Source organism: Apaloderma vittatum, unplaced genomic scaffold (genome assembly GCF_000703405.1).
Source record: "Apaloderma vittatum isolate BGI_N311 unplaced genomic scaffold, ASM70340v1 scaffold4968, whole genome shotgun sequence".
Taxonomy (NCBI): domain Eukaryota; kingdom Metazoa; phylum Chordata; class Aves; order Trogoniformes; family Trogonidae; genus Apaloderma; species Apaloderma vittatum.
In genome coordinates, this window is record NW_009731123.1 from 39,540 (window position 1) to 54,311 (window position 14,772).

The 14,772-nt window shown below is 37.9% G+C and overlaps 1 protein-coding gene across 1 annotated transcript in view; it reads left to right on the plus strand.

The window, feature by feature from the left end:
* Positions 1-11,903, plus strand: part of LOC104278170 (exocyst complex component 2-like) — a gene marked incomplete at its 5' end in the record, with an annotated part of 49,682 nt that extends 37,779 nt beyond the window's left edge. Inside the window, 5 exons of the mRNA XM_009875070.1 lie at positions 2,596-2,651; positions 5,721-5,843; positions 8,127-8,188; positions 9,954-10,013; positions 11,810-11,903. Of these exons, the coding sequence (XP_009873372.1) occupies positions 2,596-2,651; positions 5,721-5,843; positions 8,127-8,188; positions 9,954-10,013; positions 11,810-11,903 (395 nt within the window). The remainder of the gene's footprint in view (positions 1-2,595; positions 2,652-5,720; positions 5,844-8,126; positions 8,189-9,953; positions 10,014-11,809) is intronic.
* Between the last annotated feature and the right edge of the window lie 2,869 nt (positions 11,904-14,772).

A 14,772-nucleotide genomic window follows, 5' to 3' on the forward strand; every position in this document is an offset into this window, starting at 1 on the left:
ACTGACTCTTTAAGAAATATGTTATGAGAGGTTTCCACAGACATGGTTGATAGGCAACTTCTTCTAACACAGTCAAAACTTGTTTAATTTGGGTGCTCTTGGCAGCAGTGGACAAAATTAGCAGCTCCTACCCTGAGCCGAGTTACATGAATGCAGAAGAGGCACACACTACCTCAGGAGCTTTAGGTGGGGTGGGTGGGAAACGAGGATTCTTCCTTGGAACGACGTCACCCTCTTACACAACCCACTGTCTTCAGTCTCTATACGTCTCAGCTTTTCACTCGCTTCCTTAATAACTCTTCTCCCCAGCTCAGCCAGCTGGCCGCCTTCTCTCCGCAGGGAACGCAGCTGCCCTCTCTGTTGGATGTAGCAGCCCCCTCTCTGTACTTCCATTACAGCTCCCCAGCTCTGCCGGGGTCTGAGGGAGAGGCTTCACTCAAGAACAATCAGCTGGGACAAAGAAATGCTGCTTAGTTGGCAAGGGAAATTTTGATGGACTGATGAACGTGCTCTGACAGAGGAGGGAGACCATCAAAGTCTTAATCCTGTGCAGCATTTATGCAAAAGTAAAAACACACGGTTTCCACATGAAAGATCCTACTGTCACAAGATGAGGCCGCTCGACAGCAAAAAGCTGAATACCTTGCAGGCCAGCATTGACACTTCGCACTCTGAAGTTAACTGCAGACCAGCTCCCAAATTCGCTCTGTACCTCTCGATGTGATTTGTGTACAGCTGTTCAATGCCTGATCAAGTTCTCTTTGCTTGTGGAACCTGATACAAGTTTTGTCCTCTGATATGAAGCCTGCAGAGGATTTAAACTGGGGCAGAGTGAAGTAGGAGGAGGAAAACAGTAAAAGAGGAAAAAGGAAGGGGGTGTTGCATTTCCACATACACCTGTGATCTTTTGGTGTGGTTCAAGTGCCAATGCGTAGCATTCTGACTTTGTTTTGCAGGTTACAGAGGAGGAGAAATAAAGTCAGTTGCATAAAATTTCTAGTATTGCTCTATTCCTCCCTGCCTTCCTTCTTTGATGCAAAAAATCACTAAGATAAGAAATTGTAAGCTTTCAACCTGGTATACTATGCCGTCTGACTTGTAATTGGTTTAATTTAAATAGAGATTTTTCAAGAAAGATAATAAAGATAGCAAGAAAGGCATTAGAGGTGTTTTGGAATGTGTGAGGGGAAAGGCTTGTATTTTTCTTTACATTTTTCATTTATGTGCATGTCTTCCAGAGTGCAAATACAATGTTCCTTCTAAAAAGATCTTTGTATGTTCAGAAACCAAACTGCTTTGAGGCATGTTGTGGGACCAGTGGTTAAAAAATGAGCACAACTGAGATGGCAGTTAAGAGACATGACTCTTCTCCCATAGAATAATTCAATTTGATGATCGTGTGTAACTCTTTTTAAAGCTGTTTTTATAGCAGGGTTAAGTTGCTAAGTCAGTGTTGTCTGAGGAACGGTGGAGCAAGCAAAATGAACTGATTAAAGGTTCACTTTTTAATTTTTATAAGAGCAGCCTTAATCACACTGTGATCTCTGAACTGTGTGGTCTCACCAGTCTTGGTTCACGATTCTGATTTTTTCCTGTTGATGGAGTATACCAAAGGGAGCGGTGGGGTCATTGTGTCTTCTCTGATTCATGCTGGAGTAACTGAAATTAGAAGTTGCTGTCGTGTGGATCGGTAACCCTCTCTTGCTACTTTGTGTTGTGCTTCTGACATTTATGCATACTTGAGTGAGTTAAATGCTTTCTCATTTGCCCTCACGTATCAAGTGCCCAGAAAAGCAGATGGGACAATGTTAGAGTTTTGCCGATTTTAGGTCTTGCACAACTGCAGTCCAGGTCTGAAAAGTTACTTCAGAATTACAGCAGCACAGAGGACTAAGAGCCTGTCCTAACTGAAGCATACCCTGCTGGATGTCCTTCTGTTTGGAATTTCCTTTTTTGCATAAATTAACAAACATTTCATATGTTCAGTAAATAAAATGCTTATTTGATTTCTTCACCTTCCCCAAGAGGAAATTTTTACTAAGGCATGACATCTCCTGTAAATTGCAATGAGTAATATCTTCTGAACTGCTTTCAGAGAAGCAGGAGTCCTTGCTATTTCTATATATAATAATAATTTACAGTCAGAGAAGCTGATGAACTAGTAAGATCTTCTTGGGCTGTTGTACAAACAAAAAATACTGTCTTCTCTGTTTCTTTAGAACTTAACGAGCGGTAATGCATGTTCCGTGCCACAATACGTGTATTTTAGCAAGACATCCGGAATTATTTTTAGTGATGCTAGGTTTTTATTGAATTGCTAAGTTGCTGAAATTTGGTTGCCAGAGAAGAATATTACTGAAACAGGAACCTGCTGGCTTTTTTAACCTTTTGCTGTAAGGAAATGTGCCTTTCTCCATTTGATTTGAAAAAGGAAATAGACCAATGGTGTGGCTATGGAACTTTCTCTTTCTGCCTAGTGAAAAAGTGCTAGTGAAAGAATGAAAAGAAAAAGTACAGTATCAAATGGTAGAATGTTATGGCTTTGTTGAGGCAACAGAATGAAAGTAATTAATTATCCTATTTGTTTTGTTTCAGGTGTCAGAAACTATCTGAAAGAAGCACTGGTGAATATCATTGCTGTGCATGCAGAGGTGAGGAAAACTGAAGTTTTTTTAATGCTTACATTCATATGAATAATTTCAGTGTACTTTGCATGGTAAATCCTGGCTTTCTTCACCCCTAAAAACTATACCTCAGTTAAAGTGTCTTCGTTATAGATGTAGGTGCTTTGCGTTAGGTTTAGCCAACCAAGTATGCAGCTGCTAACTTTTTCAGGGGCAGGAGGAGATGAGCAGTTCCTGTTTATCCTCCGTAACACTCCGTTACACCTTTTTGTTTCCACTATCTGATAAAGAGGAAAGCCAAAGTCTAAAGTTCGGTTCTTCCCTTTTCATGCAGATTAGAGAGAGATGATGCTCACTTTCTCTGTTTAACGTTACTTTCCACAACATAGGAAAATGAGCTTTTTCGTTGCTTTGGAAGAAACGTTCAACACGTGCCCCTTGGAGGGAAAAGGCAGGATATGTCACTCTTGTACGTAGGATGAAAAGTGGAAACCTAAACCCAGAAAGTTTTATAATCTCTGTAAGGCACAAATTGTGTTTGAAATGCTTAGGTAGGTAATAGCTTATGATAGGAATTGCGTATTAAAATGTTGTTATTAAAATAATATGGTTGCAGAGCTGCAGCTGTTTGGCTTTTTGTGGCCAGTATGCAGGAATTTTTTGTAGTCCTTTAAATTACAGCCTGGGCTTTACATACTCCTTCCTCCTAAGTATCGAGAGTGTTATCAGATGAATATTACTCCCCATACAAGCACTGGTATTAATACCTGTCTTACCTTTCAGAATACCACAAAGTATTGCTGCTCTACCTTTTCCATCTACTTAAAATCTGATGAGATTTACTTGAGTTTGTTATTTTTTTTCTTTCTTAAATTTCAAGGATTCCTATGGGCGAAAATATTTTCAGAACCTTTAAATATCACTTGCAATATTCAATTTCATTATTTCCTTACAGCACTTTTTGCAGAAGCATTGCCTATTTTGCCAAATACTTCAGAATGAGGGAATAAGCATCACCAAAAATATATAATAACATAAATATATACTAACATGATATTTTTAATGTTGTTCTTTTTAATTTCCACGACACTGAAAAATGAAAGTGAGAGTTTTTGCTTTTAAAAAACTCAAAGTGTGACTTATTGAACTAATCCTGTAAACATGCACACTCGTTAAATTGCTGCAGCAGAAAGGTGCACTGCCTGGCTGACTTCATTGAGACCGATACTGATTTTTGTCCCAAATAGTGTTGCCTCCTAATTTCTAAATGTGACATATTACAGAAATATGAAAACATGTGTCAAGATGAAACTCCCATTTCCACCGCTTTCTGGTGAAATTCTGTAAGGTGGGTCAGATTTAAGTTTAGCTAGCAGGGCTGAAAGTTTCTGAAACAGCAAAAATTAACCATCAGCTGCACAGCAAACATGGACTGAAGTGGAAAGAAAATTGTTTCTCTAGCTTTGAATTCAAATTTAACTGAATAAGGGCTTTTGTCGCAAAATTGTGATGATTCACCATTACTGAGAATTTTTTTTCCTGGATTCTGTGTACTAACTTCAAGAGTGCTCATTGTGGGCATAAATATTCTCTTCTCAGTAGAAGATTTTGGGGTGTGTTCCTGGTACATTTGTGTTTAATTGCTCAGCAATATTTGCTGCTGAATGAAATGACCCATTCCCAAATCGTTACTGGTTTGGTTTTTTTACCATATAGCTAAGTGTGTCACGTAACTGTTTTGACCCACAAAATCTAAGTAAAACAGGTCACGTGTTTGAATTCACAATGGTAACAGCTGATAAATGTGTTCAGTGTACTTCGGTGCAGACCTGCCTTTTGGAACGGTCAACTTTATGGTATCCCTCATAAATAATTCGTTACCCAAATCACTGAAAACTGTGTAGAAATATTGTATTCTTTTTTTCTCCCACCTTAATTTACTCTTGCACAGTATGGGTTTCTCATGTCAATTATTACATTTCCACATAAGATCTAAACTTCACATGAAGCAAAGGTGTTTCAGCAAAAACTCATTCCACTAAGGGTTTTAGATCATTTTAAAGCAGAAATTGGGTTGGGGGGGATGTTTAGAAACTCTGGTTCATTTTCCTTCTTGCACCACTCCAGTCACATTATCTTCAGTCCCTTGGGTTTTCTTCTCCCCCAACCCTGTGCAGTTTAGTGCAGCTTCATCATCACCTTCAACTCTTGACACATTTGGGCTGTCTAACCTATAATCTCACTTCCTCCTATATTCCAACCTCTTGCCTGCATTTTCCCCAGTTCTATATAGAAAAATCATAGTTTGTTTTTTTGTTTAATTCACCAACAATTTCTCGCTTCCTTAAAGCTCCCTGTAAAGAAGATTGCTTTCCTTCAAGCATAGTTCTAATGTTTAATTTTGTGGTGCTGTTGTGCTACAGTTGCTATTCTGAACATCAAATGGAGAATCCAAGTACCACTTTAAAAAGTTATCCAAATAAGCAGTTAAACTAATGGTCTTGATACATGGGGAAAACAGTAAGGTGTAGTGATTTTGCCAGGGAACTAATAAATAGCAACAGCGGAAGAATCTAAATGAAAATTCATTACACCACCATAATCTCAAACCCTTTCAAAGGCTTGTCTCTGCCACAGAGCGTAAAGACATGAGGCATTTGAAGGTGGTCAGATATAAAGGATGCCAGAAAAAATGGCAAAATACGTGGGTAAAAAGTGGCTGAATGTGTAATTGAGTCAGTCAGACAACCCTGAATTAAAGGTGCTGTCTATAAACCAGCAGTTTTATAGACCATCTGCATCCATCAGCTGAGAGCACATATTTTGAAGTCTAGCTGCTTGTAGGCAATCCAAGAAAGTTGTAATTGTCACACATCCTATAGCTAACATTGCTATTAACAGAGGTGATTGGTCAAAGAGCAGCATAAAATCAAAAGAAATCCTTCAAATTCCAGTTGGTTTTGAATTTTTTTTGTCCATTGATAAAAAGTGTCCTTTTAATCAAGGTGTTTAATGCTTTTTACTGAAATACTACTGTAGGAAATAATTCTGTTAATGTAAATATCGTGCTCATGATCCTTCTTTCATAAAAATCAGGTGTTTACCATTTCCAAAGACTTGGTTCCTCGGGTAATGTCAAGGGTGGTAGAAGCAGTCTCTGAAGAACTGAGTCGACTGATGCAGTGTGTTTCATCCTTCAGCAAAAACGGAGCTTTACAGGTACCTGAATACTTTGTACTGTCAAACATCTGGATCTAGAAAACTGAGAATAACAGAGAGAAGTATAATCTGTGTATTTGTTTAATTTATTGTAGCAGTGAAAGCAAGAAGATAAAAAGGATAGTATACAGCCTATTTCAGATTTATGGATGAGCACTCTTTGGGATACTGATTCTTGAGTTTGATTATATTTTAGTGATATATTTGTGCCTGAGTGCATAAAAGGTTATCCTGTGAGATTAAAAGCATCATAAAGGTATCTGTTTGAAATGTTGTTAAATACTGTCTTTGGCCTGTCATCAAAAAACAATTTTGTGATATTTTGAGATTTAAAAATCTTGAGAATATGATTTGCACGTCTTTTTAAAACTAGTCACGTGTCTGTTATGCTATTTCTACATTAGCACTTTGTTGCAGCATGGCTGGAGCAGATGCTCTTACACTGCCTTCTTCATTCATGGCTGGATTAGTAGTTGTTCTTGCTGTTGGATCTGCTTCAAAGAACTCTTAAGAAAAAGTCTTTTTTTTAAAAAACTGCTTTAAGTCATGATTAATATGGCCGTAACAGGCAAGAAGAACAAACTCCCAGTTTTCATTGTACATGACATCATTCTTGCATTGTGATGGAAAAATAATTATCCAATTACAAACTTTATTTTCCAGTTGTTGGTAATAATTGCATTGAGCAGAAAATTAAGGTAGGAAGACCACAGCCAAATAAGATTGGCTGCCTGTTAAAAACCAAATCAATGATTAGCAACAAAGTTGCCCATATATCATTTTTATTTGACTAGACAACCCACTGTATGAGTTTCCTCCCTAAACCCCTAATTGAAAGGATTTTCTCTCTATACTGCAAATTTGTTACTTGAGTTCATTTCATTTTCCTCTGAGGACTGAGAATCCAGTCTGGCAGACAGCAGAGTGATCTGAGCCTGGTCAGACTGACCAAAAATTATACCCATTCCCGAAGAGAAGGCTGAAACTCTATTCCCGCATCCCGTGACCCACAGCTTTGCAGGCTTTTGCCCTTCCACCACATCTATTTAGGCTGTGGTACTTGAGAATGTGACATTTCTCCATGGTGCTCCTGCCTCTTAAAGTGTAGGAAAGACTCCAGAATCTTGTGTAGGACTTCAAAAAGTCCAAGGCTGTTCAGCTTGGAGCACCATACAAAAAGAGATGAATCATTCTGTGGTGAGAAAAGCATTTCTTAAGAGTAGAAAATTGGTGCGTGGCTGTGTCATGTTTTGTGCCAGAAAGTTCTGGCCCTAAAAATGCATAAATTTCATCTTGTTTCCTACCTAGGGGTGAGATGAGGGGAATACCTTAAAAGCCAGAGCCTTTCATTAGAACTGGAATTAGATGTCTATGTTGCATTATAAAAAGTTTTGGAAGATCAATATCATATTGGTTGGGTCAAAATGTAAATCAGTTTCTGGAGTGACTAACTGGATTGAATTTTATCTTTAAGTTGAACATGAAGTATGAATTTGGATGAAGTTCACTTTATATTTTTAAATGAAATGACTCAAAGTGTTGGTCACACACAGAATGTTTCTATTTCATATAAAATCTGTGCTGGTAATGATTGCTTTCAAAGACTAAAGGACGATCTATGAAATTTATTTAATCTTTGAGTTCATTCTCCACCATAGTTTGCCTAGGTAAAAATTAATAGGAAGACACACAGTACAGTGCAGGAGTTAAATCTCCAAGCCTGTGTGCCCAGCAGGTGACAGGCGAGAAGCAGAGCACAACTATTCCACTTCCTCATCTGATGGAAAAAAATAAATTCAACAGGAAAACCAAGAATAAAGTGTGTATTGACAGATTTTTTCACTCATGTTTCCTTCCTCCCTGGCAAAGCTGTGTTGTGAGAAGTTAAATTCACTATATTTGATTCGGAAAAAGAAAAAAAAATAAAGACAAATTAAAGTTGAATCCTTCTATCTTTTTTTTACAGTACAGGAAAGATGGAACAGAACTGAAGATTTATTGTTGTTACTGGGTGACAAAACAATGTTTTTAGACTGCTACATAGTGACCGTACAAACAGTTTGACTTGAATTTAAAGTATGAATTTGTTCCTTTTAGCAGTCTTCTGACATAGCAACATGGCAACAAAAAATACAGGAAAAAAACTATTAAAAGTCAAGGCTGCTTACAGCTGCACCGTGCAGTAATATTTGTCTTTATAAAAGACGAAGCTTTGGGATACTGGTATTCACTTGATGAAAGGATATTGTGTGATAGTTTCAATATTTGTGTTTCTGTCTTTAGGCAAGACTTGAAATCTGTGCGTTGAGAGATACTGTGGCCATATACTTGACACCTGAAAGCAAGTAAGATGTGCTGTAATATCTGTTTTTTCAATGTTATGGAATCCTTGGTAAACCTGCAAAAGCACATAACACAAATGAAGGATTAAGAAATTTTGCTTCAAATAGAATATGTTATATAGTAGGTAAATATAACAAAAAGCAGATTGTAAGGATTTATCAGTGGGAAGAAAACAATTACTTTTAATTTGTTTTTTACTTGCATTTTTAGACACAAACTAGTATTTGCCACGGAGGGGGGTGGCAGGGGAGTGGAGGGGAAGGGAAAACTTCCTAACAGCAGTACAGCTGCTGAGGAAAATGATACTAAAAGAAGAAAAAAGTTACATCCAGTTTTTGACAGCAATCTCATAAAACATGCCAAAGAACCGGGCAGACACATCAAAGACATTACAGAACTGGATACTGGCAGGATCCCCTCCCTTATAGGGATATATGGGGAATTAGGGCTCTCTGCAAGCTCGTACAACATCTTCCTCCTTCTCCACGCGTCTAATCAGGGAAAGCAAATTCAGCTTCCCACTGTCTCTTAGAATGAAAGCCTCCAAAAAGCTGTCAGCAGTTTATCGTTTCTCAGTGAGGTGCAAGACCAAAGATAAACAGTGTGGGACACACTCGCACATTAATATAAAGGGAGAAAAAAACAGCTTTGGCAGCATCAGTGGTTGAAGCAGTCAGGACTTGTAAAAAGAAACTGTGATAACTGTCAACAGTTTTGAGTAAAATTGATTGCTTGAAATCTCTAGGTGATTATGTTGAGGATTGCATATAGGCAGGTTCTTTGATGATTTTAATTACCTGCACTGCTATTAGTGTTGGCATTACTTGTTCCCACAGATAGCAGTTTGGTCGTCTTACGTGATCAACATTTTGTAGGAGAGATTGCCAGGCTTGAGGACCTGAGGTGTCTTCATAGTGTCACAGATAGTGTCCTATGGTGTGACTGTATTCCATTTCTAAAGACTTACTTCCCTATTCTGAGTGTCCGATAGTGATGAAGAACTTGAAATGGAAACTATTTGCCACTGACTCAAACTGGATAAATTGGAGGCAGTGTTGTCTCTGATCAGCATAGGAGCAAAGCATAGTGAACCCTGGAAGTCACCATATTGATCATTTGCTGACAAGACTGTACCCATCTGTGCAGGTCCTGCACTTTTATTCCACATCTGTTGCCCAGAAAGGGGTAGAAACCCAATCTTTGGAGTTATTTGGAGCTTGACTGGATAGTGCCCGAACAAACCTCCTCTAACCTTGAAATTGGCACTCCTTTGGAAAGGGAGGTTGGACCTGAAGACTTCCAGAAGTTCCTTCCAACCTAAATTATTCTAATCTATATTACCTCCATGCAAACCTACTGTAATTCTCTGTAGGCCGCCTTCTGTAGAAGAGAATGCAGTGACCTGTCTACTGAGCACAGAAGGTCAAAACCAGTGTTTTACCTGTGCTTCCTACTCTGATGATCACTTAGTTTGAAGCAGAAGGCAGACTGGCAAGTGTCTGTAAAAAGAGTCAAGCACAGCCTTAAATCCGCTGCTGACTTAACATTTCCTATTGGTGCATGATATACATCACATTAGGAGTGTCGGGAGGCTTGCTTGAACCCGTGACCACTTTATGTTCAATTTTAATGTCGGGTCTCAACATTTTGTTATTTTATTGAAATAAGAATGGATAAAATATGGCATATCTCCATAGAGTTTACAGAGAGAAACTAAATGCTGAGGCTTGTACCAGTGAAATATGAGTATTTTTGGTCTTCTTGCAGCTCAAGCTTTAAGCAAGCTTTGGAAGCCTTGCCTCAGCTTTCAAGTGGAACTGACAAAAAGTGAGTATAACACACCTTCTTGTCTCTGGAGCCATTGCTTTTTACTGTTGTATCAGAACGTTGTTATAAGAGGGTTAACATGTGCTGTATTTGACCCTTCTAAACTACGGAGCAGAAACCGCTTTGGACAGAGTTAAGAATAAACTGAGTCCTTGGTCATCATGGCCTACTGAATTGCACAGAACCAATGGCTTTGTGGCGTATCCCTCTTGTCCATCCCAGTCTTATCAATTCAATGTAGCTTTGTATTTATTGCATGTATTTAAATCTATTTTTAGCCTTCTTTCGTAATTTTAAATTTCCTGTGAGGTCTATTGTCTCATTTTGCTGAATTTAGCAGTAATACAAAAAAAGTGGCCAAGGAGCAAAGTCCAAGCTTTTGCCAGCTGATATATGGGGAACTCTCAGAACTGTCCTGTTTGATTTTAAAAACAAATAGGAAGGGTCTGTGGTTTGTTCTTCACATCAGGAGGAGGAGTTTTGGGCTCCTCGTTCCCCACCGTAGCAACCTTTGACAACCACGCTGCTTTGGGACATCCAGCCTAGTATTTGATCGTCTGTTTTACGAGCATAGCTTAATAAAGTATGATAAAACTAGGATGGGTTTGTAATGAGTATATTAGCATGAGCATAGATGTTTTTAACATGAGATTGGTATTGTGGTGCTTTCAGGAACTGAACTGCATCAAATCAGTTTGCACTTAAGAGTCAGAATTTAGAATATTTTGCAGACACAAGAGACTGTTTGTGCAGCCAGTGGTCTGCGACTGTGCCTTCTTCCAGGTGTCCTTTGTCTACTTATTCAAACCTATTTTTCACTAGCCACAAGTCTCAAGATGCCTCCTTGCCTTACTTAGCTCTTATGCTTTATTAACGATAGGAATCAGTTTTGAGTAAGGAGAGTTCTTTCAACTCAGACTTTCCGAAACACCTGTAAATTTTTTTTTTCTTTCACTTAGTCACAAGCATTTGAGCAGCACGAGACAGATGAGAATCAAGAACTGCATCATTTTTTACACCTGTCTCGGAGTTTTGAGCCCTAGACGGTGCAAAATTTGTTCTGTTTCCCAGGCCGTTACACCATAATTGTCATTGTTTCAGGCAGCTCATTGTAAACTACACGTACCTGTGTAAAATAACACACATTTGTGCACTGATTTAGAGCTGTTCATTTCTGTTCATTCACAGTCATAACTGTGATACTAAATGATGAATGTGGCCATAGTCACCTTCCAGAGGACCTGCTGAGGAAGCAGAAACTGGTTTTGTGGTTCAAGCTGTTCCTGGGTTTGTTTGGGTTTTTTAACATATAGTACAATTTCTTCTGTTACTGACTGTTCAATAATCACAGCTTGGTGGAAAGTTGCCCTATCTAGCTTGGTTTTGAAATAAAGCAAGAAGTTGGGAGAACACATTCTTCCCCAGAATATGGGGAAAATAAAACACGGGCAAGACTGTAAAACTTTAGAATGTATCTCCGCTGTTACGATAAATTTATCCTACAACAGTGCCATCAACACTCTCGGTCCTGCACCTCTAGTTGGTGGATTATAATAATTATTATCCACTGTGCCAAATGCGTAGATGTTACGCTCCAAAATGAACTCGTGATGAGTTCAAAATGAACTTACTTTTCTTCTAAATATCTGTAATATCCAGGTATTTAGATAGATTCAATTTCAGGACCTTTTTTTAAGCAGACAATGTACTTGAAGTCACAGATAGAATAGCCAAAACTTAGGGTAATTGTTCCCTTTTCAGAATCTGCCAAAAATGTATCTATTTTCCTTTTGCAGGTTACTAGAAGAGTTACTAAACAAATTTAAAAGCAGCATGCACTTGCAGCTGACCTGTTTTCAAGCTTCTTCATCAGCAATGATGAAAACATAGACAATGAGACAATGCAGGCAACTCGAAACACGAATATGCTTAAACGTCACCCATTTTTTCTGTACTTCTTGAATTCCTTTGTAGACTGAAGAAAACAAAAGGAGTTTCACTGGAAGAGTATTTATGAGATACAGCTCTTTGAGTAATGGTGTGGGTTATCCTGCTGAGTGAGACTTCTGGTCGTAAATACTTTGATTAAATGGTTTTCTGTCTACTGTATTTCATTCTGTGGAGTGGATTAAGCCAGTTTTACTTGCATACATTCTTCTTGGCTGTATGTTCATGAAGAAGTATTCATTGGTGTGCTTCAATCTCAGTTTCATTTGTTAAAAATACATTGAAATGTATTTCTAGCAAATGTCGCCCTGAATTTGAGTGTTATTCACGTTCATTTTATCAACCTGTTACTTTCTGGATGTAGAGCGACTGGAAGGCTCAGTTTCTGTAAACTTTGAGAAGTATGTAATAAACATTGCTCATACAGCTGTGTAATAAGTGTTTGAATACAATATGAGGACACTATTTCTTTTGCATTTAAAAATTACTTTTTTCTACTACATACAGTTTTGGTGGTCATAAGTCTTGATTTCCTGTGAGGCGTTTATTTTCTTGTTTGTTTTTTAAGCAAATGTGCTCCTGCGTCTTCTGTTGGAATATTGGTGATAGTTTTCAGACTTGAAGGCAATTAACAGAAAAATGCTCTGAGTTTATAAGATTAGTAGAAATTGTTTTCTAAAAGGTTCAATTACAATATTCTTTGATGCTAAGGAGTAAGATAGTTAATAGCCTCTCGCATACTCAGAAGTAAGGAGGAGCACAATATGTCATTGGTTTTGCTGCTTCCTCCTTACTCCTCTTTTCTTGTTCTTACAGCCTTAGTACCACTGTCTTCCTGTTCCCTCTTGTTAGCCAGCCCTCTTTTCATGACCAGCTAATGAATTTGTGCAGAGGGTAGTTAGGGGTTCAAAATTGCTGCCATTGAGACATAATTACACAAAGATCAAGAACCCCAAAAGGGAAGATTTAACCCTGACTTGATGTAAGATGTAGGAAGCCATAGCAAGAGAGGAACTAATAGAAAGTACTCGTGTTTTGGGGAGTGAGGAGTGGGTTTGGTTTTATACCTGAAATCATGACTCCTAAGTAAATCCTGGAGTAATAATGTTTTCTTTCTGTATTCACAGTGAGTGAGACTTTTCAGAAACAGTGCACTGAGTTGTCAAACAATTTTTTTTGTTTCCTTTTCTCAGTTCAGTTACGTGCTTTAAAAATACAGTGTACCATTCCTGTAACGTGAAATACTGAAAAAGCAGCTTGATGTACATATATTTACGCGTAAAAAATGTGTAAGTGGTAATAGCATGTTGAATGGATGTTTGAAAATTCAATTATATGTCATTACTGGCTTTCAGGGAGAATTGTTAAACACCTGGAGCAGTGTTGTTTTGTTCAGTGTTGTCCATTCTAAGCTGGTCATAGTCTCAGCTGCTGATACTAACAGAATAGTCATCCAGTTAGCTCAATCTGTAAAGGATTTTGCTTCAGAATAATAAAAGATTAAGAAAGATAGTCATAAGCTCATCTGGAATTCCTTACTTTCAAGAAATGTGATTTCTTTCTGAATTTTGCCAGTCTATGTTTCCCTATGTTTGTATCAGACGCGCTCTGAAGTATTGAAAACCTGGTTTATCATCTGTACTGAATTAATATATATTCAGGCATCTCTGTATTTGTAACATCTTGTGCATCTTCTGTTGCCACAGCCTGTTGCTTGTCAATAAAACCTGAAGTCAGGTGTTTGGGTTTCTGAAGTCACACTTGACAACGTATCCTTGAGAGCAAATGAGAATAATTTGTAAGGGATCAAAATATCACTTGAATTCAATGTGATATAAAATAAATGCTCACAGACAAGTCATAGCAGTGGATTTCAGTAAATCCACTTGATGGAATTAAGGAAGTCGGTGAGCATCGTGCCACGACAGGATGGATTGGAATTTCTTTGCGTGGAAGAAGAGCTGGGACTGCCGAGAATTCGCAGCAAACATACAGCAGGCTCCAGTTCCTCTGAAAAGAAGATTACAAGAACAAGAAGTGGTCAGTGTGGTTTTTGCAAAAAAAACCAAAAAAAACCAAAAAAAAAATCAAACCAACTCAACTGTTCAAAGAGGCAGTGAGGTTTTAAAAAATATTATTGAAAATGGAAAAAGATGAGGAGATGACACCAAAATACGCCATCAGTTAGGGCTTGCAGAGAAGAGAGAGGCAGCAAGGAAATCAAAGGAAGAGAAGTGAAAGGCTCTTGACATTTAAAGCAAAGGTAAATGCTGAAAATGGTACAAGATAAGATTAAGTGAATTATTACGTGAACTTTAAACCTCTAGAAAAATCTAAAACCAATACAGAGGGGAGAGAAAAATTGAAATAATAGCCTAGAGAGCTTTATTTCTTGTTTAAGAGAAAAATTTAGGAAGTTAGTAAAGCTGTAAAATATATCTTGCCAAAAGTAGTTTAAGACTTATAAGAAAATTAAACCGTAATATGTTGTGTTGAGATATTCCCCCTCTGTAGATGGTGAGAGATTCTCTTATTATTGTGTTTTGAACATTTATTTTGAGTAGTCGTGAGTGATTTGGGAGGTGGGCAAAGAAGTAGTAAAAAGCAAATGCTATATAATAGTGACAGACACAGAAAAAATATTTAAATCCCCCAGTAAAATGATGGAAGAAAGAAGAATTTATTACATACCTTCTCACCCACAAAATGTTTCACTTTTAAATTGCTGTTCTTCAAAATGTATGTTTATGAAATGTGCTCATGGTGCATCATCCACATTAAACACCTTCCTATAGCTTTTAAAAAGCCACTT